Raw genomic sequence first — 24193 nt, forward strand, 5'->3', positions numbered from 1 at the left:
CGAGCCAGTTTTACAGTCCAGACTGCCCGAAAGCGGCCGCGGAGCCTCCTCCCTCCGCAGCACAGACGGAGGGAGGAGTTTGGAGACACACACACTCTCTCTCTCTCTCTCTCTCTCTCTCTCTAGTCCCGAGAGAGAGAGAGAGGAGAGAGAGAGAGAGAGAGAGAGAGGAGAGAGAGAGAGAGAGAGAGAGAGAGAGAGAGAGAGAGAGCACACAGAGTGGGAGACAGACACGCTGTGGGGGCAAAGAACGGACAGAGATCTCTTCCTCTCAGAGCCGCGGAACAACGCGCGAACACACACACACACACACACACACACACACACACAATACAGTATACAGACTTGCCCAAGGGCACCCATAATCACAGGCACGTGAGGTGGTTCTAAAAATCCATTTATCTCTAAACTCTCTGAAAATCTCTGAAACCATGCTGTACTCAACGGCTAATATCTACATAACTACTAACTCTGCAAACTAACTCTTTTAGACAGAGAAAGCACACATTCTATTAGTTCTTTTTAGATGATTGGTGTTCACGAAGTCTTAACAGAAAAGAATCCTCGGCTCTTGTAAAATGAGCCAGAATCCTCAAAAAAAACCCTGGCACAACTTACCTACAGGATTGAAAAAACGGCTGGCACTCAATGTGTTAAATAAACAGAATTGAAGGTATTTACTGTAGTAGAGAAGGAAAGACTCCTATCTATGTTACTGCAGTCAAACAGTCGGTATCTCCAGCTCAGACAAGTTGCTGGAGTTTAGCGGCCTGAGAGCCAATCGGGACTCTGCTATTTCACGTGTCCCCAGGTTGGTCCCGCCTACATTAGTTAACCCTTTACTGGCTGTTTTTTTAAGACCATTTTGATGAGAAGTGATCATTTTTATTGGGTGAGAAAAATAATCTATCTACTGTGACTAGTCGACTGCTTTTTGGGAATAGTTGAGAATGCCCTAACACCCCGCTACCGTGCCACTATACTCTCACAAAACCCCAAATGAAACGGAACCTTTCTGACCGTCTCTTTCCTTCCCTTTTCCTCCCTTCTTCTCCTCTCCCCCTCTCGCCTCCTGCTCCGGGTCCTCCTCTCCCGCTCTCGGCCTCCTGCTCCGGGTCCTCCTCTCCCCCTCTCGCCTCCTGCTCCGTGTCCTCCTCTCCAGGCGACCCGTCAGCACGGCAGCTTCACGGCCGAGTCGAGCCGCAGCCTGCTGATCTGTCTGCTGTGGGTGCTGAAGAACGCCGACGAGATGGTGCTCCAGAAGTGGTTCACGGACCTGTCGGTGTCGCAGCTCAACCGCCTGCTGGACCTCCTCTACCTCTGCGTGTCCTGCTTCGAGTACAAGGTAACGTCGACGGTGAACACGTGGTCTCAACGGATTGGCCGCGTACGTGTCGTACGGAAGGATGCAGCATGGAGTATGCACATGCCCAACTTTTAGTTGACATTACATTACAGATTACAATAATAATAGTAACATTTTAAAATTGTACACATTTTATAAATCAACGCAAAATGATCCAAGGATGTCGCAGTAAAGTAGCTAAAAGTTGAAAACGAAAAGCCTGCTTATTTCCACTGGAGTCCTTCGATCCTTCTTGTGTGCTACCACTACCAAACTCATCGATGTATAGATTGATTGATTGAAATTTCAGATTGTCAATATATAATTGCCTGTGGCCTCTAGAAATGGAGACAACACATACGAAATTATAATCAGAAAATAATTCATACAAACCTTAATGAATGACACTTTGCAGTCTGGGTTTTCCTATTTGGGTTTTGCAACAATGAACACTCTACTAATAATGACTCAGCTGGAATGATAATATCTTCACAAGTACTCAAGTAAGTTTTTTTTTTACTACATCGTCTGGGATGACGACACCTTGGGTGATTGATGGCCTACTTTAATCTATCGAACTGCACGAACGTTTGCTTCTTTGCTATACACTTTCCTTGCCTATGGAATGTGCTGGTGAAATTATTCAAAGAGACGACTATGAACTACATTTTCTGCTTTCTGTGATTGATCTTAATCGATTTCTTTCTGTGTGTTGCAAGATATTCTGTGCTGTGTGTACTCTGCCATCTGTTCCATATGATGTCTGTGTCTCCTATGCCTGTTCTTATGCTTGTTGCATCACGGCCTTGCTGCTGCTAACCTGCTTTGCTTGCTGAGTGCAGTGCTGCCAATAACCCCTCGTGCTTCTGTTCTCTGTCCGCCCGCTCATCCGTCCGCCTGTTGGAAACAAGGCCCATGTTGTGTTCACCATGCAGGGGAAGAAGGCTTTTGAGCGCATGAACAGCCTGACCTTCAAGAAGTCCAAAGACATGAAGGCCAAGCTGGAGGAGGCCATACTGGGCAGCATCGGGGCCAGGCAGGAGATGGTGCGACGCAGCCGCGGAGGACAGCTAGGTGGGTGGGGATGGTGGATGCATATTTATGCACGTACACACACACATGGCGTGTGTGTGCGTTCACAGGATATGTGCGTGCGTGCACGCAGAAGTACCAGTGTTTCCCCTAGAAAGATTTTCACTCCTGGAGGGATTTTGAAACGTACCCCGACCGCAACGGTGGGGGCCCTCGCTGGCGACGCGAAACCTTTACCTAACCTGTTCGCATCTATGTTCGCAATGGCATCCCAAGTATCATCATACTATAACGCGATGCGAACAGTTGTAGTATAAGATGTGCGTTTCCCAGGCAACGACACATGTCTATGTACATATGTATTTACCGTATTTATTTATTTATTTATTTATTTATTTATTTATTTATTTATTTATTTATTTATTTATTTATTTATTTATTTATTTATTTATTTATTTATGCAAAAGAAAATCTGGCCTGGCGTTGGCCTGGTGGGCCCGCCAGGCCTGTGGAATGGTAGGGGTATCACTGAGTACATACAAAGGCCAAGCTGGAAGAAGAAATATTGGGTCAAGCAGGAGATTGTGTGAAGCAGCTGATGACAGACAGGGGGCAGTTTTGTGCATGTAAAGCACATGTGCCAAATAGACATGGACACGCGCACACACGCACACACACACACACACACACACACACACACACACACACACACACACACATACAATCATGTGTACATGTACAACTACCGTAAATTCCGGACTATAAGCCGCACCTTTTTTCCCGTTTTTTGGCCTTTTTTGGCCCCTGCGGCTTATATAACGGTGCGGCTTATCTATGGATTTTTTCAAAAAAAAAACAAAAAAAAAACTCTCTTTTTTTTTCTAACTATAAATCCACTTCTGTTTTAATTTCCTCTCTTGCCCTCTTTTCACCACACTGTATGACACTGTATGACACTGTGTGCACTGTAAAAAACAACACAGGTGGTGTTGTGTTATGTTGTTTTGTTGAAATGTTAATAAATGGGAGCTTCCTCAAACAGCCATCTCTTTCCCGACAATCCCCTCTGTGCATGAACCCTTACATATGGTAATTAAACACAATAAAAAAAATAAAAAAAAATACCATTAAAACACCCGCGGCTTATAGTCCGGTGCGGCTTATATATGTAAAAAATAGTCAACTTTGCAGGTGCGGCTTATACACCGGTGCGCCTTATAGTCCGGAATTTACGGTATACACTTTTATATCTGTACACCTACAGATCTTCCCCTCGCGTCAGTCATGCTTCACTGTACGCCTTCATTTTATAAATAAGTGATAACGATGCTCTCTCCACCATGTAGAGAGGAGTCCGTCTGGCAGTGCGTTTGGCAGTCAGGAGAACCTGCGCTGGAGGAAAGACATGACCCACTGGAGGCAGAACAGCGAGAAGATGGACAAGTACGCTCACTCTTCCTCTTAACCTGCCTCTCTGCTTCTTATTTCATTGATTCATGTCACACAGAACCTGAGACAGGCCACCACAGACTTGACTTGTAATTAACCCATTGATACCTGATGCAGCATTTGTGTGTGTATCCCTTTAAGACCGCGAACCGCGGTCTTAAAGGGATACGCACACAAATGAGGTATATACACGCAAATGCTGCATCAGGTATCAATGGGTTAAAGGGAGATCCTTGACTTCCTGACCTGAGTTGTTACTCAAACCACATATGCCAGGACTTTCAAATTAAGAGCGCAAGAAAGAATTTTAGGAACATGACCTGTAAATCTCTCCCCATCCATATTTTTATAATCTCAAGATGCACATGTGCTATTTTTTTATCCGTAAAATCAATGTACATTCAGAAGCATAATGCTCTTACATTATGTACCGTCTCTTCTCACGTGTGAATGGAAAGTGCGAAAATTATCATCTCCTTTCATTCACTAACAGGATACCAATTAACATCCATTCATCAATACATGTATTTTCATCTCAAATGAATGGCACTGTGATGCCTACCAATTGTTCATTATTATTTTTCCCATCTCTTTAGCTGGATTTACATAGGAACCGGAACTAAACGGAACCAAATGTCAGGTGTTCATGTTTAGCCAACAAGTAAAGATAATGTTTTAAAGAAAGTACACTATTGTACCTTGTGTCACTGGAGGTGCACCTTTTATTCAAAGTGGTGAGAAAAAGGTATTGCACTTTTTGTTGTCGTCTGTAGTAGAGCCCTGTGTGCACGCGGGACCGTTTTCGTAACTCGGCTCGCGTTGGATTCTCCTGACCATTATCGCCCACTCCCGCAAATGTGTGTGTTTTGTTGACCAGCCGCCGTTTTTGCGGGATTTACATTGAACTGGGGTCTCTCAAAAATCCCACGATGCTTTCCTATGTAGTGCTGTTTAAACGCTGCTTGAACAGCCTCATATTCTAGTCAATGCTCAACGGTTAGACTGTTACACCTTTGTGAACTACATTTCACTTCTATAAGAGTGAGTTCACATTATATTCGTCTTGTTTTTCATTGATCCCCGAAGCCATTGGAAATCTGTCAAATCTTCTTATCCAGCACGGCCATTCTGTCCGCCGGGTTTGAAATGTTGAACGGCTCTGGGTGGTGCTATCTGAACAGCTGTTGTTTCCATCTGTTTATTATTCCCTCGTTTCACATTCAGGAAAAAACTTTTCGATGTGCCGTTTAACTCTACTTTTCTTTGCCTGCTGCCAGTGGCCAGTTGGATCGACAAGCTAAAGATCGTTTATGTCTGAGATGATGACTCACTGCCTGCCTGCCTGCTACAAGTGGCCATTGCATCGACATGCCAAAGATCATTTATGTCAGAGAAGATTACTCACTCGGTAGTAAATGCCGGGGACCCACAGTTTATTTTTTGACCGCCCGGCCTAGTTAATACTGCCCGCTCCCCTGCGAGATTTGCGTCGGGCTCCCAATGCAGCCCTCTAGTGTGTAGTGTAAGAAATGACATTTTTCTCCTTTCTGTTCCTGTGTAAATCCAGCCTTTGTGTTGTGTTAACGTACTCCTCCATGTGTTCTCTCATGTTGCTGTATGTGTATTGTAGGAGTCACAAATCAGTCAGGTATTGTATGGTTCACATGTGCAGTGTGCTCCTCCGAGTTCCCCCCCTGCTTTACTTCCTGGTTCATGGTGTGTTCACTTGCATGTGGGAAGTCAGATAATCGCAATGGGTATGCAATTAACTGGGGTTGTCAGTATTAAAATATTTCATTTGCAAAACCTGCCCCCCAAATTTTTTTTTTTTTTTGGGCATGTTTTTAGCAGGGGGTTCCTACTAGTATAACCTAGTATACTAGTATACTAGGTTAACTAGTATAACCTGCATTGTATAGTCCCCCTGCAGCTGGGGATCAAACCGGTAACCTCCTTCATGTGAGGCTAAAACCCACCCGGGCTCTCGTATCTGTCACTAAAACGTCGGGGGGGAGGTTTACTCACTATACAGCACGACAGCTGGCTACCATTACACTACCCATTTTGGAGACTCACTGATTTCTTGGGTTGATTATGATTTAATTTCTTCCCCATTTTGGCGTCTAACTTCACACATGCACATGAATGCACCATTTGTGATCTCTGGCCCTGGTTCGGACCCTTGAACCCCCCCGACCCCCCAACAACCCCTCCTTCCCAGTAACAGTGCCTGTCTTAGGGTTGGTGTTGCAGTGGGTCTGCTGTGCTTCTTAACCAGCGTGCTTCTCGTTTTTGGGGTTCTGACTCTAGTGTGCGTCTCCCTGGGCTTGGTTGCTGCTGCTACAGCAATACGGAAGGCGCAAAGTTTGTCATAGCTGTCTGTCGTAGCTGTCGCTTGTTTTAGATAATGCTACTTTTCTCAGTACCAAAATGAAAAGTCCGATGCTGCATACTACAAAAAGCCAGTCCCTGGCATACCGTAGTATCATATGCCGGACATTTACCATTTTAGGACTTTAGGGACTAAAATGCTTAGCACCCGTGTGTTAGCCGTAGACTAGGAATGGACAGCTCAGTTGTCTGAATCCACTTCCTCGGTAATGGCATACACCTCCATTAGCGGTTCCCTTTTGACCCTGGGTCATAGTGTCCGACCCGCTTAATCCCTTCTGCCTGTGCTTCTTAACCCCATGGTGAGCCAAGTTGTGGGTTTGGGCTTGTTTGTCTGTGTATGCAATCGACGTGCGTTGTTGCTGTGGCTTGTTTTGGACCGTTTGAAAAAGGTCGAGGACTGCGCCGTGCGGGTTAAGAGACAGCGTCTTGCTACGCAACAACGGGCGAGCCCAGGAAGTTAGGTGTGTAAAACAACGCAAACGTCTTTACCAAAGTCACTGCTGCTGTTGAATGAAAATCTCATGTCACATCACAAGTCGGAGCGAATGTCCGAGGTTCCACTCGGCAACGTAAACTTCAGTTCTGAAGTAAAGGATGAACACCGACATATTGTTTTTATGAGACAGCGGTGCTTCTAAAACCTCCTCCCCACACAAAAGACATTGCTCCTGCCCGTGTGCAATGGCTTGAATGTGGCCACCGGGAGGCGTGTGCAACATTCAAGGGTACACCATCATCATCATCAGTAAGGAGTTGGCAGCCATTTTGAAACGTGTCTGACATCTGACATCCTTTCCCCCCGATTGTAGGACACGAGCAGAGTTGGAGCACGAAGCACTTATCGATGGTAACCTGGCAACAGAGGCCAACCTCATTATCCTTGATACTTTGGAGATCATTGTACAGGTATGCAAACGAAGAAGCATGTTGCACACATGCACGCATGCACTCGCAAGTGCATCAGTCATTTGAACAGGTTTACAGTCTCACTCTAAACATGCACGAACACATGCAGGTTTGAACGTTGGTTATGAACATACAGTAGGTGTTGTGCTCACATGTGTCCCTCTCCCTCCAGACGGTATCGGTGACCGAGTCCAAAGAGAGCATCCTGGGCGGCGTGCTGAAGGTGCTGCTGCACAGCATGGCCTGCAACCAGAGCGCCCTCTACCTGCAGCACTGCTTCGCCACACAGAGGGCGCTGGTGTCCAAGGTTAGACCGCCCGCTGGACTGTAGGGTTTCATACATCACACCAGAGGGAGGGCTGTTGTACTGTATATCGTCACGGCTGTGATTCGGCCAAAATGATCACTGCCGTGACGATATCCAGTAACTAACAACACTACAGCACCACCTCCAATGTGATATCGCTTTATTATGCAACAGTTGTACAAAGCTATTCATCAAGTAATAATAGGATATCTTTAAAGGATGGCTTTACCGATTATCAACCCACTTTGTATCATTATAATCTCTGTAATATAAGCACATGGGGCAGTGTTTACCTTCTCTCTCTGTTGAGAAAAACACTCCTCTGCCTGCAGAAACTCCGTCCCTGCCAGCTACAAGTCATTAAGGCATGTTAAGGCTCTCGCTGATGTGCGCATACTTAAAAAATCAACAATAACAGCTGACCTCGGAGCAGATTCTGCCTCTCCAGCAGAACTTGCGCAGCTCCGTTGTGACACGTTGTGATGTAAAACGCGTCACAACGGAGCGTTTTGCCAGAGGAGGAAATGGGAGCTCTCCGTGAGCAAAACGGAAAGAGAAGATAAACACTGCCCATGTGCTTGTATTACAGAGATTATAATGACACAATGTGGGTTAATAATCGGTCCTTTAAGCAATTTGAGACAACAGATGTTGTTTGTCTGTTATTTGTCTCCGCCAACAAAAACAGGATTGCACTACCAAGTGTTGTCAAGCAACAGGTAAACTTGCTGCGTGCAGTTTCCCGACTGCAAGCTAGCTGAGCTAACGTTAGCTACTTTGAGGATAGCACACACGATTTCAGGTCACCCTTCATAATTAAGGTCAGATGTATCCATGCTATGCGTGGATGCTGTTTGAACGCAACCTAATCAAGCTGACCTTAGAAGCTATGAAGCAGAGTGATATACCTGTACATACAGTGAAGCTGAATATCATCACGGCTGGACTGCGTCTAATCAAATTGCTCGGCCGGAACTAACTGTTGTATGTGTCGTCTTCTGTCCACCTGTCTGTCTGTCTGTCTGTGTGCGTCTGTGTCTCTGTGTGTGTGTGTGTGTGTGTGTGTTTGTGTGTGTTTGTGTGTGTGTGTGTGTGTGTGTGTGTTGTTCTCTCTGCCCGTGTGTAGTTCCCTGAGCTGCTGTTTGAGGAGGAGACGGAACAGTGTGCCGACCTGTGTCTGCGACTGCTGCGCAACTGCAGCAGCAGCATCAGCAGCATCAGGGCGCACGCCAGCGCCTCCCTCTACCTCCTCATGAGGCAAAACTTTGAGATCGGCAACGTAAGCAGAAGCTGCTCTCTCTCAGACTATTACTCATTTGACTGTAATAATAAGCACAAGCTGCTCTCAAACTATTACTCATTTGACTGTAATAATAAGCACAAGCTGCTCTCAAACTATGAGTCATTTGACTGTCATTCAAATCATGATCATTAATTAGAGCCTTGTGAAGCTACCTGGCTCACACAAGCTCTTTAGAACCTTGCAAAGAGAACTGATATTATTCAATATAAGCTAAAGAAAAACATTTGCCATAATTTCCATGATCTCTTATTGCAGTTAATATTATTAGAAACTAAATTACTATTGTTGTACCTTTCCTCAGCCTGGTAATGCTATATATGATCTTAATCTATATTTCCTAATTTGTTGCTTTTTGCACAATGTATTACAAAAGCAAACGCTGCAGTCAGCAACCCCATTTAAGCTCAATTAGAGGTCTAGGCCTTATCTCAGACACAGTATCACACCTAAACTCTTTCACAACTAGTGCATTTAGTCCAATTATTCTCTCAGTGCGTCTTTCTTTTCAGAGAGAAAATGAAAAGCCATTCTCAGTCGAATTCTTTTAGGCTCGACAGAATGCCCCGTGTCCTCCTCACTAGTCTTCCCTCTCTTTGCGGCTGCACCTCCAGAACTTTGCCAGGGTGAAGATGCAGGTGACCATGTCTCTGTCCTCGCTGGTGGGAACGTCTCAGAACTTCAACGAGGAGTTCCTGCGTCGCTCTCTCAAGACCATCCTCACCTACGCAGAGGAGGACCTGGAGTTGAGAGAGACCACCTTCCCAGACCAGGTTAGCGATGAATCCGTCGAGTCATTTATACATCTGTCAAGATGGGGGGAAGGGCGATGGATCGGTCTCCTTCCTTTCCTGTATCCGTTTCGTTCGTTCATTCTGTCACACACGATATCTCACACATTCTGTCACACACGATATCTCACACACCTCTAATCAGGTTTTTCCCAAACTTCAGGAGGTGATGCATCGCACTGCTATGTGTCCTCCTGCATCAAAATACTTTGATGAAACTTGGGGATATGATGTATCTCACCACTGCACTCAGAACTTTTAAAATAACACTGATTGGCCGTGAGGTGGAATGCATTACTGTTGCCTTGTTTTTACTCCCTTAGATGACAATTTGTGTTACTTGTGTACTGTACTACAATCCTGAAATTAAAATGCCTAATTCCTGCCTATGTGACATATTTTTCCAGGTGCAGGACCTCGTGTTCAACCTGCATATGATCCTGTCTGACACGGTGAAGATGAAGGAACACCAGGAAGACCCTGAGATGCTCATAGACCTCATGTACAGGTAGAAAACACATGATGCACACACAGACTAGATCCTTTTCACCACTGTCAGCACTATTTCTGCACTGTTCACTCTTTTCGTTGTCGTTTGTGTGCTTTGATATGTGTGTGGTGTGTGTGTTGTTGTTTGTGTGCTGTGATATGGGTGTGGTGTGTGTGTTGTTGTTGTTTGTGTGCTTTGATCTGTGTGCATGTGTGTATGTGTGCGCGTGTTTGCGTCATTTTGCATCCGTGTGTATCACCAGGATCGCAAAGGGTTACCAGACGTCTCCAGACCTGCGGTTGACGTGGCTCCAGAACATGGCTGGCAAACACTCGGAGAGGACCAACCACGCCGAGGCCGCCCAGTGTCTGGTGCACAGCGCCGCCCTGGTGGCAGAATACCTCAGCATGCTGGAGGACCGCAAGTACCTCCCTGTCGGCTGTGTCACCTTCCAGGTAAAGACAGTTCCAGTCAACTATATGCAATGTTGTTTTACATGTCAGACTTCTAAAGCAAACATCTACCTCATGGTGTGTGTGTGTGTGTGTGTGTGTGTGTGTGTGTGTGTGTGTGTGTGTGTGTGTGTGTGTGTGTGTGTGTGTGTGTGTGTGTGTGTGTGTGTGTGTGTGTGTTCATGTGCCAGAACATTTCTTCAAACGTGCTGGAGGAATCGGCGGTCTCCGATGACGTGGTGTCCCCAGATGAGGAGGGCATCTGTTCAGGGAAATACTTCACTGAGATGGGCTTGGTGGGGCTCCTGGAGCAGGGTGCTGCCTCGTTCTCCATGGTGAGACACAGTGAAGGCTGGATGGATGCTGACGTAACATTCCAGAGGCTGATGTCAAGGCCTTAAGGTCCTTACACATCAAGAGCGATGCGAATATACGGCACGAAATTGCGATGCGAGTTTTGACCCACCTGTCAATCACAGCCACAGATGTGTACACGTTGGAAGCGAATTTCAGAAAATTCGACCGTGGTTCGAAAAAATAAACACCGCAATAACGCTCAGGGAAACTTCGCCCTTGGTATGCACGGTTGCATTAACTGATATAGGGTTGGAAAATATTATTGACGTGTGAATTAATCGCACGAAAAAAACGCTCCCGATGTGTAAGGACCTTTACTCTTTTTCTCAACAAACTAATATGAGTGAATTTCACTAAGGGCTCATATTTATTCATTTTTAAGATGCAATAATCCCCAGAATAACAGTGCTTTTAAGAATAAGCATTACTTGTCAGATAGAGACACTGCATGAAATAGGCCACGCCCGTCACGGGGGAAAGCTCTCTGTTCACTTCCACACACCAGCGTCATTTTCCTTGAATTAAACATAGCTAAAAGCTGTTGTGTGGTGGGGCTGCGCAGACAACTAATGTAAAAAATCGCCAATTCAACTTTTTTTGTACTCCCGAGCAAAACGAAAAAGCCATTGAGAATTGGCGAGAAGAAAAATGTGTTCATGTTCCGTATATATGATCTTTGTGTGCAACACGTGACATAGGAGAACGCCAGGATTGGGGGGGTGGGGGGAGTTTTTATTTCCCCCTGTTTTGGGCGTGGTTTCTGAATGATGACGCAGTGTCTCTATCGTCACGTGATCTTCACAATCAAAGGTAGTCACCTAGGCTAAATCAAAGGTACATTCATACCAAATCAGAAATCTGTTCTTCTTCTCTTCTTAAAATAGGAAAGTCATAATCTGGGTGTAAATGGCCATGTAATCCTAATTCTGGACTCCACTTATATTAGAAAGTCCATAAATGTAGGCGTGAGTGGGTACTATGAAGCCAGATTGTGCAGGACTAATGGATTGTGTTTGCCTCGGGTCTCCCTCCCAGGCCGGCATGTACGAGGCAGTGAATGAAGTGTACAAAGTTCTGATCCCCATCCACGAAGCCAACAGGGACGCCAAGAAGCTCGCCACCATACATGGTAAACTACAGGAAGCCTTTGGCAAAATCGTCCATCAGGTAAATATACACACGGTCTAGATGCCTCCTTCCACACCAGGCTCCAGCAGCTCAGGGTGTGAGGCTGCCCCCTGGATTTATACAGGAACCCTTTTTTTTATCTCACTAGTCGGGTTTCCATTCACCTGTTTTGATGCGAAATTTCAATTTGCGCATAAAAAAAAACCACGCAATAGGGCTACACAAGGTAAATCATGGTACGTGCAGCACAATACCCGCCATGGTAAACAGAAGAAGACTGGGATATTAACTTTAAGGCGACTCCCTTCTATACTTGAATGAAATTGTATTCACTTACTATCTGCTCGGTGGATTACCATTTTACAATTTCGGAGCCGAAATTGTGACATAGCAACGTTGGTCCACAAACGTTGCTATTTTACAATTTCTTTGGAGATCGGGTTGGGATTATAACGTTAGTTTGCCGAGTCGCACCTGGTAATCCAGAAATGGCGTTAACCTTTGTCTACTTGTAGATCATCAAGAAACTTTAAATGAATAACGTTAGATGTGTTTAACAGAGCTGTATATCGGGTCTAGCAGCTGGTCAGCAGCTCAGACAGCCTCAAACACGTGGTGATTGACAGCTCTATAATTTGCAAAATAGCAGTGGATGGAAACGCGCATTGTTTCGCATTTTATTTTGCCGACTTTCTGAAAATTCGATTAAAAGTTGCGATACATTTGGATGGAAACCCAGCTACTGGGACCCAGATTATAGTGTTTTCCTTCATCTTCAGTCTCAGATTACATCTGGATTACATAAAGTTAATAGATTACACAAGATGATTATAATTGTTTGTTCCTGTGTAAATCCAGTCAGTCGTGGGGTTCAATTATGAAAATGACTGTAGGTTTAATGAATTCTGGCTTAAACCCAGACTCTTAGGGCGTGGTGTATCACTCTTCACGAAGACACTTTTAATCTGCAGATAGCATGTTGAATAGATCGTCACTAGTAAATATGAACACACAAAGGACCTCAAAGGGACAGCCACACCAAATTTGGCACCGATGCACTTTATCACACACATTCCATCTGTCAGATGTTTGAGGCAGTGGAGACGGGCAGTATTTCCTCCTGCGCTGTAAAAATGGGACAAGACCAAGGTCACTAACACACAGGGGCTATATTTCTCCTCTGCATAGCCTCAACAGATTTAGCGTATATCGTGGTCTTGACACGTGTCACACGTTAACAGACACCAAACACAACTGCTCATATATTATCCAGACACTTCCTGGGTGTCACACAGCTTTGCGTGGTTTTATCGTTTGGCATTTTGTCCGATACCGTGCGACGTGCATGCGTGCTTTACCACGGATATTTGTGAACTAGGGGATACAGAGTGCATGATACCGTGCATGCTTTACCACGGATATTTGTGAACTAGGGGATACAGAGTGCATGATACCATGCATGCTTTACCACTGATATTTGTGAAGTAGGGACTACAGAGTGCATGATACCGTGCGTGCTTCACCACGGATATTTGTGAAGTAGGGGATACAGAGTGCATGATACCGTGCGTGCTTTACCACTGATATTTGTGAAGTAGGGGATACAGCAGGGATCAGCAACCTATGGCACGGGTGCCACCTCTGGCACGCGAAAGGTTAACCAGTGGTACAGCAGCACACAGTAGCAATAAGTGGCCAATTGACATTTTTAAGTTGACTGTTTAAGTGCCCTGCAAAATTACCATTTCACAGCCATTTGCAGTTGCGCAACCTGTTATTTAGGATATTTACGGTAGTGGCTCACTCTCTGCCTTTGATTGGTTGCCTTCCATGGCAGCGCAAGAGAAAGACCATGCTGTGTATCTTGACGATACACAGCACGGCATACAAACACAAATGGCATATTGCTCTCGTCTCATTCCAATGTCCTGATTTTGGATGGAATAACATTAGAGATCCGTTGGAGATTTAAATTCTGATGTGCAGTCAAGCAATTTGGTGTGGCACACTGATTGACAAGCAAATTTGAAAATGGCACTTCATATCAAAAAGGTTGCCGACCCCTGGGATACAGAGTGCATGATACCGTGCGTGCTTTACCACGGATATTTGTGAAGTAGGGACTACAGAGTGCATGATACCGTGCATGCTTTACCACTGATATTTGTGAAGTAGGGGATACAGAGTGCATGGGGAGAGGGACTACAGAGTGCATGGGGAGAGGGACTACAGAGTGCATGGGGAGAGGGACTACAGAGTGCATGGGGAGAGGGACTACAGAGTGCATGGGGCGAGGGACTACAGAGTGCATGGGGAGAGGGACTACGGAGTGCATGGGGAGAGGGACTACAGAGTGCATGGGGAGAGGGACTACAGAGTGCATGGGGAGAGGGACTACAGAGTGCATGGGGAGAGGGACTACAGAGTGCATGGGGAGAGGGAAGGGACTCCAGTGGGGGGGACTCTGAAGGTTACAGTTTGGCCAAGGTTAGTCGTCAATGGTGTCCAGAGCAGCGACTCTCGCAACAAGAATCAGCGGAACCATAATCTTGGTTCCCCTTAAAAATCCAAGTAAATAAATCGGTATCCTTGATACCTTGATCCTCTCTTTTTATGAAATAGATCCTGCTTTTAATAGAAAGAGTTTTTTCATCCTTTAGATTTTGAGGTTGGCTGATCTGCTAGTAACCTCGAGTGAGTTCATTGTAGAGGACACTCTCCTGCCTATAACCTGACTGTGTATGAGTGAGAGACACAGCGTGTGTGTGTGTGTGTGTGTGTGTGCGCGCGCGCGCGCGTGTGTGTGTGTGTGCGCGCGCGCGCACGTGCACATGTGTGTGTGTGTATGTATGATATAGGGAGGTGTGTGTGTGTGGTCGTTCATATTTCCTGTATTCTCTTTGTCACACAGAGTACTGGCTGGGAGGTAGGTGGCTAAATGGTTCCTGCTTGGCCGCGCTCGTTTGTTTATTTGATCTCTTTTTGATTTTATTTTGTAACTGTTATTTGCTCTCATCTTTTATTTGCCAGCCGTGGGCGTTTCTGTTGCTCTCCTTGCTTTGTTACATACATAAATCCATTAACATCTGCAGACAATGCCGACTGTCTGCAACCCCCACCCCCCACCCCCCGGGGGGCGCTTGCTGTCACATGCAGGCATCTGTCTCTCTCCTCCCTCCTCTGACTGCGGAAGAGGAGCTTGTTGTTGTTGTTTTTGTTGTTTTCTACGTGACAGTGTTGGCAGGCCGTGCATGGGAAGCCACAGTGTGTGTGACACTAATGACAAAAGTCTCGGGGAATGCGTCACCCGCACAACCCCGCATTCTCTCTCTCCCCCTCATCTTTCTCTTGTCTGTCAGACCGCTCGCTCTCATTCACTCACTGGCGCCCTCCGCTGGCATCTGTTGTCACATCTCATCTCATCTCCAGCCCCAGGGTTCGATTTCAGTGCACTGTTTTTTTCTCTTTAGGGCGCCTCCACCACTCCCCGTTCATCTGTTACGGGCCGTTCTTTCCACACGCAGACAGTTCAACGGGCCTTCAAAAAACACAAGGAGGGGCAAACTCGCATCGGGTCCAAACCGGATCCAAATACCAATTTTTTCAAGAGGGTTCAACTCTCAAGTAATCTCACGATTACTTGATTTGTCCCTTTTGATTTTGATTAGGTGTTTGTTTTTCTTGCCCTTTTTTTTTTTTTTTTACAAGTTCAAACTAAATCGACCCCTGAGTTTTTGTCTTTCATTCATTCTGTTCTTTCGTTAACGATATTAACGTCTGAGTTATTGCATGGTATGGACAAGAGCACTCCTTGTTTACTTTGGAAATGGCATCGAGAGTGCATGGCGTGTTTCTAGGGGTTGTGGATCTTTACTTTCCTCGCTAGCAAGTCTGTCCCTTTTTCTGACACCCTGCTTGACTTTTTGTCTGCCTCTGCATGGTCTGGATCCTGTGTTCTTTCTCTCAAATAAATAGAGATGATTTTGCTATTGGTGATGCCATCTTATTCGTATATGTTCAATTTTGTCTTTTGTGTTGTGTTTGTTTTTTCTCTGGAGGAGGTATACCCAATCCTGATTAAAATGTGTTCTGTTTTCTCCTTTTTGATTTCCCCGGTTGCCGACCCTTCTTCCTTCCCACTTTACTTAATTGTGTGTTGTGGTAAGTTCCTAGTTTTGAGGGCTACTTTCAATTTCTGTTACCTTCTTTTAAATGCAGCGATACCAATCGAAACCAAAATGAGCGACTGGGCCAAACTGGAGAGTAAAACTCCTGAAAGACTTGAGAATGAAGAATTGCATTTACAGTCGCGGTGAAAGACTTGAAGCTGCGAGTGGCTGGCCTGGTCTGGCCCAGTCTTGTTCCTGCATTTTAGACACATTTCCGCAAATATCCTTCTCTCCCCAGTGGGTGATTTGAACACGCGCGCGTGCACGCACGCACACACACACACACACACACACACACACACACACACACACACACATTACATTACATACATTACATACATACATTACACACACACACACACACATACACACACACACACACACACACACACACGTTCACGTCAACTTGTCTTGTTCACACCACTTGCTCACATGCAACTCTTACAGACCTGCTGCATGTCCTGACTAGGGCTGTGAATCTTCACTGGCCTCACGATTCGATTCGATTATGATTCAGAGGGCTACGATTCGATTCGATAACGATTATCGATGCATCTCGATGCATCTTAAATCGATGCATCACTTTTTTCCGCAATACATGATTTATTTTTTCTCACTTTCTTTTTTCTCACTGTGTGGCTACTTTTAAAATAAAAGTGCATTTGGAATTGCATTGTATTATGATCCATAATTAAAATATACAACTGCATGTACTTCCATTATATTTTATTTGATTATTATTATTTTATTTTTTTTCATTATTTTTTTCATAATTGATTTTTGACATTTGTGAATCGATGCAGAATCGTGCACGTCCGCATCGCGATGCATCTTATAATCGATTTTTTTTTGACACCCCTAGTCCTGACTTTAAAGTTGTACTGTAAGGTGGAGCTTCTTTTTGGGCCATGTTTCCTCGTCAGTCTCTTTCTCTGTCCGTGCCTCCTTCTCTTGCCAAGACGTGTGTCTGATCGATGCAGCCGTCTGTGGCTGCTTTTCATCAAGCCCGTTATCAAAGAGAGGTTTTACACTTTGCAATGTCCTCCGTGTTCAAATAAAGTCTATTTAATAGACATTCAGGCAGAACTGCTGATCACGCAGCCTCTGCCGTTACTTTAGGCTTATGTACTGCACAGTATGTTACTTACTTTGTGTATGTAACATTTGCACTTTTTGAAACGGGATGTTTCAGTTTAGCTGTCATTTTTCTGTGGATGAACTGCAACCTTTTCTCCCTTCCTCCCCCCTCTGCCTGTTTCAGCTCCTAAACCAGTGGTTCCCAAACTTAGGGTCGCGACCCTAAGTGGGGTCGCCTGGAATTCAAAATAGGGTCGCCTGAAATATATATATATATATTTTTTTTTTACACCACACACAATTTAATATTACCGAAGATGATTAGGGTCTCTTGCGATTTTTGTTTTGTTTAAAGTGATAATCTCTAAGATTTCAGTTTTGTTCTCTTGGGTGACACCTATGGTGGTGGGTGGTAATTGCAGGTGAGGTCCAAACTGTAATGTCACATAATGTCACTATATACTGCAATGGCTTCATCCAAATGGACATAGCCTCAATCAACATTGTGAGTGACATTGTAATGAAAATATTTTAGATTATAACTTTAAATCAGAATTTTGAGAAAAAAGTCTGAATTTTTAGATTCAAGTGAGAATTCTCCGATTAAAGTCTGAATTCTGCGGTGGAAAAGAATGTGACAACTGTTGTGACGTCAAAATAGGGTCACAAGCCGAAAGAGTTTGGGAACCCCTGTCCTGTACAGTTTAAAGTGCTCTGAGCTGCCTGTTTCAGCTCCTATACAGTCCAAAGTGTTTGTATTGAGGCAGTGAGCTAAAGCCAGTCTTTGGCTGGATGGGATTTCCCATCATGAATATGAAGCTAATAAATCTTTTGGTTCTAAATCTTTACAGGCCTCCTCCACATTTTATACATATACGCATATATACATTATACTTATAGCATGTTCAAACCAAAAAGACCAACTTCAGCTCACCGTCTTGATACTCAGGCTTTTCACTGTCTGACCTGAGTGTGACATGGCCGTTGACTCCATACCATGTGATCACTAAAGTCCGTTAGTGATCAAAGACTTGATCAAGGAAGGCATGATGTTTCTATATGTTCCATATATGTTCCTGCTCCAGGCTAACAGTTATGATCTTCTCCCTGCAGGCCGGGAAGAGGATGTTTGGGACGTACTTCAGAGTGGGATTTTACGGCTCCAAATTGGGCGACTTGGATGAGCAGGAGTTTGTGTACAAAGAGCCCGCCATCACCAAGCTGGCAGAGATCTCTCACAGGCTGGAGGTAAAGAGAGGCAGAGACTCACATCTGTCTTGTGAAATGCTCTCTGGAGTGTGTGTGTGGGCGTGTGTGTGTGTGTGTGTGTGTGCGTGTGCGTGTGTGTGTGTGTGTGTGTGTGTGCGTGCGCGCGCGCACGTGTGTGTGTGCGTGTGCGTGCGTGTGCGTGCGTGCGCGTGCGTGCGTGCGTGCGCGTGTGTGTGTGTGCGTGTGCGTGTACGTGCGTGTGTGGGGGGGCTATGATGACTCCAGTTACATGCGATGCCATTCCCATTGTGTGTCGAGGACCTTAAACATTTACATCATGGGACCCAAGATCAATAGATCATATAGGTTTCCTTGTCTGGTAGGCACATGTCCCATTTTTGGTCCCAACCCCTAGTTTCAGAAACCAGTGACTGACTGACTGACTGACTGAAGAACTAGGTCAGAACTAGGTAAGAATCAGAAGAACCAGGTCATCCCAGTCCAGTCTCAATTTCACATTTAAAGTGCTGATGAAGAACGTAGGAGCATAACCAGGCCTCTAGATTTTCAGATCATTCTGCAATTCTGTGATCGCTTTTGTTGTTGACCTCAAAGTTGTGTGTTCTGTTACCAGTCTTCTACCTAAGGACTAAGGACATCCTGTACTGTTTCCCCTCAGGGATTTTATGGTGACCGATTTGGAGAAGACCAAGTGGAGGTTATTAAGGACTCCAACCCAGTGGACAAGTGCAAACTGGACCCAAATAAGGTCAGTGCTGAAATGTTGTGATCACCTGAATTGACTGAGTGTGTGGTTTTGACTTGAAATAGGTCATCTGCAAGATCCTTTATCTTTGTTGATAAGCGATGAGTCCAAGAGTATCCGTTTGTTTTTATATTCAATTATTTGTCTTTCTCTCCCTGTCTTTCTCCAGGCGTTCATCCAGATCACGTATGTGGAGCCGTACTTCGACACGTACGAGATGAAGGACCGCATCACCTACTTTGACAAGAACTACAACTTGCGGCGCTTCGTCTACTGCACCCCCTTCACCCTGGACGGGCGGGCGCACGGCGACCTGCACGAGCAGTTCAAACGCAAGACCATCCTCAGCACCTCCCACGCCTTCCCCTACATCAAGACTCGCATCAACATCATCCACAAAGAGGAGGTAGGCAACCAGCTAACCGCCACGTAGAAGGTGGACATTGTCGTTCAATTAAAGCCTTTTTATATTTGACAACTGGCGTAGTCTCTCCCCTGTAGAAAGCTTTCCGTGGCTGTCAGCCAATTCAAAACCTTGCTCTTATCTTCTCCAAATCTTGCAGTGTGCGTTCACTCTGCTCACTAAATCTTCTCGTCTTTAAGGTCATATCCATGCCCATCGAGGTGGCGATAGAGGACATGCAGAAGAAGACGCAGGAGCTGGCCTTCGCCACCCACCAGGACCCTGCTGACGCCAAGATGCTGCAGATGGTCCTACAGGGATCAGTGGGCACCACTGTCAACCAGGTACAACCTAAAGATTTCAGCGGTACTTCCGTGCAGCGTACAGGTTGACACGACACATTTGAACTACAGAAATAAAAAAGAAATGAAAGATGCTGAAAGCGTATTACCAACTGCAACTTAATTAGGGACCTACGTCAATATGCCTAAAATCCCTCAGGGGGCAAATACGTTTTTGGACCTAATGTGCTGTGTTTTGCCCAGGGACCTCTGGAGGTGGCTCAGGTGTTCCTGTCAGAGATCCCAAGTGATCCCAAACTGTACAGACACCACAATAAGCTACGGCTCTGCTTCAAAGACTTCACCAAGAGGTATGGACTTTTAAATGATGCACATGTTTTAAAGCTGCTACATACAGCATTTTTAAACATTGTGATACCTTTGGATAATTGCTGTAAACAAATGGGACCATGGTGGAGATGATTGGGAGCCTCCGTCTCACACTGGCGGCATTACTACTGCTAGTGTAGAAGTGCAAGTTGTTTGACTTGTTGTATCATGTTAAGGTGTGAAGATGCCCTGCGTAAGAACAAGAGCCTGATTGGTCCAGACCAGAAGGAGTACCAGAGGGAGCTGGAGAAGAACTACCACCGCCTGAAGGAGGCGCTGCAGCCCCTCATCAATAGAAAGATCCCCCAGCTTTATAAGCCTGTGCTGCAAGTCAATTCACACAGGTAGGACAAAGCGTGCGTGCGTGTGTGTGTGTGTGTGTGTGTGTGTGTGTGTGTGCGTGTGCGTGTGCGTGTGCGTGTGCGTGTGCGTGTGTGCGTGTGTGTGTGTGAGAGAAAGAGATCTCTTCAGCATCACATGAGCGAGTGTGAGAGGATATTTCTTAGACTAGAAATCTCACTACGCACGCTCGATTCCTCGAGCTCGGCTGCTGCGTGGCCTCGCCTGCTCTATTGGCGCAATTGCTCAACTTCGCATCACTGATGACATCACAATAGAGCTGGGGCAACTATGTCACGTCTGGGCGAGTAAGGCATTGTGGCTAAATAGGATGTACACCTGTACACTAATGCCAAATAATAGCTGTACCAAAAAAACAATAATAATAATTTCATTTATTAATGTGACCTAGTTAGAGCCCGCTGTCCACCTGGCATTTGAATAAGGGCTCGGTATTGGAAACGACGCATTATTTGGGAATACTGATTATGCGAAACTTCAGATAACAACATTGTGCGGGAGGTAGGTACTGTTTTAGTGTGATCGCTAACGTAGCGTACGGCCAGTTTAGCGGAGCCTGCAACTCCCTATCGGGGGGGATGCTCTTTGGAGACTCAGAATGAAGAATGAATGTCGAGGCTTTTGAAGTCGGCGACTTACGGTTTAAACATACAAGTTGAGACTTTTTAGGGAAACATGAACATTTTATGAATACTTGCAAGCATGTCTCTAATTCGGCATACACATGCTCCAATAAGAAGCACACATTCCAAATATATTACAATGTTTCGCCGCCTCGCCGGCGATTCTCCCGCAAATTACACAGTGGAGCGCGGTAATACAGCAGCAGAGTGAACCACTTCCAAACATGATGTTTGACATTCACAAAGTGCTTCTTGGGAGATAATATTTATGCCGAATTGGAGAGTGGCATCTAATGATTCGTAAGGTTTGTAAATTATGTACGGCGGTGGTATTCAATTTACCGATAGACAGGGCCACATTTAGTTGCAAGATGAATGGAGTTTGGTGTGGTTGCCTCTCCATAGCCGCGGTTGTCCTACTACTGGACCACAATGCATTGCGCTGGCAAGCATTCCTCACCTGCGCTTACGTCACACGCCCCAGCGCTATTGCTCGAGTGACCACCACTGATCACATCATGGAGTGACGTCAAATGACGTCAACAATTGTTCAACTTCGGTCTTGCCCGCAGCTCGGCTGCTGCGTTGCCTCGCCTGCTCTATTGGCATGGGCAACGCACAATTGCTGATTTTGGTCAATAATGATGTAACTGGGGAGGTACGGTGGTGCAGTGGTAAGCACTATCGCCTCACAGCTCGAAGGTCGTGGGTTCGATTTCCACCTGGGGACGAGGTGAACGCTGAAGGAATGCGTGCCCGTCCGCATGTCCTCGAGTGCCCACCGCCCGGGTGGGGTCGGCAAAAGGGCCTTTCTGTGTGGAGTTTGCATGTTCTCCCCGTGCCTCCCGGGGGTTTCCTTCATATAGGAACCCCCTTCACAAAAACATGCAATATCCTGGTTGCTAGTGTGGTTCCTCCTCTGGTCGTTAAGGGCGCCTGTTCAGAGGGAGGGGAACTGGTTGGAATAGCGTGAACCTCCCACGTGCTATGTCCTACCGGTGAAGCTTCCTCTGTCAGGTGAAAAGAAGCGGCTGACTGACTGCCCATGTCTCGGAGGAAGCATGGAGCCAGTCTCGGCTCTCCCCAGATCGGCAGAGGATGGAGTAGCAACCAGGATTGAGAAATCAAATGAGCACTAATGGGGGATAAAATGGGATAAAAAATCGGGGGGCGGGGGGGGATAATAATAATGATGTAACTGATGATGTCACAATGCCTATGACATCAATGCCTATGACATCATCAGTGATGTCACTCGCTTATATAAGATGATTTTGGACAGTAATGTCACTGATGATGTCACAATGCCTATGAAATCATCAGTGATGTCATACGATGATTTTGGTCAATAATGATGTCACTGATGATGTCACAATGCCTATGACATCATCAGTGATGTCACTTGCTGATGACAACATCCAATGTGGGACAAAAATTTAAACAGAGACCACTTACTCCCTTTTATGATGATGGCCAGTTAATTTTTTGTTTTGTTTGTTTTTGCTTTTTTTTGCTTTTGCTTATTTTTTGTATGCAGCAAACGGACAGCTTGACAAGGTAGTTTGAGATTTACAGACTATATTTTGTGATGTTGCTTAAGATTTCATATTTCATTTGTACGGTTCCCACTGGCCATGGAATTTCTGGAAAATCATGGATTCCAGACAAGAAAATACAGGGAATTTTATAAATTATCTGGGGAAGTCAGGGAACAAATTTACAAATTACAAATTTACATTCTTCAGGCATACACCAGCTTGTTTCACAGAATTCACACTCATTCACCTTTTCAGATGGGGGTTTTCAGCTTTTTTTTCCTATACAGCGGGAACCAGAAAAACAACATTAACATTTATACCGTATGATTATTGGTGTATTTTATTATATTTTTAATTTATTGAATAAAATCAATAAATCAGACTAGGAATTAAGAACATTTTGAGATCATGGAAGCACTCCTATATAATTTAGTTGTGGACATTCATCCATTTTTCATAATGGCCACAGTGGGAACCCTGCATTTGTATTCCTCATTGTCATTCACAACAAAGTCATATCTAGAATAACAGAGAAACTGACTGTGAACCTTTGGGGCAACAGATTGAGTTGAAAAGATCATTCATACCTGTGCCTCAACGAGTTGCACCTCACATCTGTGTGCCTGTAAATCAACACATGCTGTTTTTTCCCTCCTTTTTCCAGAGATTCCTTCAGCAGGATGAGTCTCCGTAAGCTTGACATTTGAAGATGAAGGAAAAAAAACGCACACAAGACAATTTCAATAATAATTTATTCCCGAGTGTAAATAGGAGTCTCTCCAGAAAGTTGGTCAGTGTTTCTGATGGTGTGTTAAAAGAAAGGCGAAAAGTGTCCCAGCTCGGTACGTCATTCCAGTGTCTTAGTTTGTTTACAGATCACCTGTTACACAATCAGTAGGACGAACAAGTGGACTTTAAAGGGATACCTTGGCATTTTGATTTAAAGCGATACCGTGGCATTTTGATTTGTAATCTTATTTTGTTTTTGCGAGGCATTTGTCACAGTAGGGGACACGTTCCTACCCCCCCCCAGGTACCCTAAGAAAAAGCTTATTAATATTGTTAGCCTTCCTTACTGAAACCAATGCTGTCTGCAAATTAGCCAGCGGACTGCTCACGGTACCCATTGGCGTTAATGAGGAATGCTATTCAAAGATCCCTCTTTTTGTGTTAAATAAAGTGCCAAGACGGGAACTTACGCCCCCAAACTCTGACAAGTGTCTGCAGAAAGGGTACTATTTAAAAAAGAGGTCAAGGTGTCTTTTTAGCAGCGTACGACGACGTGTCAAATCTGTATTCAATTTCATGTGTGCACTTTTTATTACAGTGTAGCAATTCATTTTACAACTTGAAAGTTTACGATGTAATTCCAAGCAGGGGGAGGAAAACAATGAAAACATGCAAACATTTGTACCATTATTTATCA

General features: G+C 45.0%; 1 protein-coding gene across 6 annotated transcripts in view; it reads left to right on the top strand.

The window, feature by feature from the left end:
• Positions 1 to 24193, top strand: part of dock7 (dedicator of cytokinesis 7) — an 86771-nt gene extending 62578 nt beyond the window's left edge. For 3 of the 6 annotated variants that reach the window (XM_083648042.1, XM_083648044.1, XM_083648045.1), the window contains 20 exons: positions 1163 to 1345; positions 2257 to 2419; positions 3724 to 3820; positions 5457 to 5474; positions 7030 to 7126; positions 7299 to 7433; positions 8560 to 8712; positions 9348 to 9506; positions 9932 to 10032; positions 10277 to 10469; positions 10658 to 10801; positions 11859 to 11990; positions 14863 to 14877; positions 18311 to 18445; positions 19086 to 19175; positions 19342 to 19578; positions 19776 to 19919; positions 20121 to 20227; positions 20423 to 20590; positions 23432 to 24193. In XM_083648042.1, coding sequence (XP_083504168.1) covers positions 1163 to 1345; positions 2257 to 2419; positions 3724 to 3820; positions 5457 to 5474; positions 7030 to 7126; positions 7299 to 7433; positions 8560 to 8712; positions 9348 to 9506; positions 9932 to 10032; positions 10277 to 10469; positions 10658 to 10801; positions 11859 to 11990; positions 14863 to 14877; positions 18311 to 18445; positions 19086 to 19175; positions 19342 to 19578; positions 19776 to 19919; positions 20121 to 20227; positions 20423 to 20590; positions 23432 to 23474 — 2514 coding nt within the window. In that variant the 3' untranslated portion in view covers positions 23475 to 24193. The remainder of the gene's footprint in view (positions 1 to 1162; positions 1346 to 2256; positions 2420 to 3723; positions 3821 to 5456; positions 5475 to 7029; positions 7127 to 7298; positions 7434 to 8559; positions 8713 to 9347; positions 9507 to 9931; positions 10033 to 10276; positions 10470 to 10657; positions 10802 to 11858; positions 11991 to 14862; positions 14878 to 18310; positions 18446 to 19085; positions 19176 to 19341; positions 19579 to 19775; positions 19920 to 20120; positions 20228 to 20422; positions 20591 to 23431) is intronic. The other 3 variants (XM_083648043.1, XM_083648041.1, XM_083648046.1) reach the window with 3 other exon arrangements.

This window comes from Poromitra crassiceps, assembly GCF_964638095.1.
Source record: "Poromitra crassiceps genome assembly, chromosome: 12".
NCBI lineage: Eukaryota > Metazoa > Chordata > Actinopteri > Beryciformes > Melamphaidae > Poromitra > Poromitra crassiceps.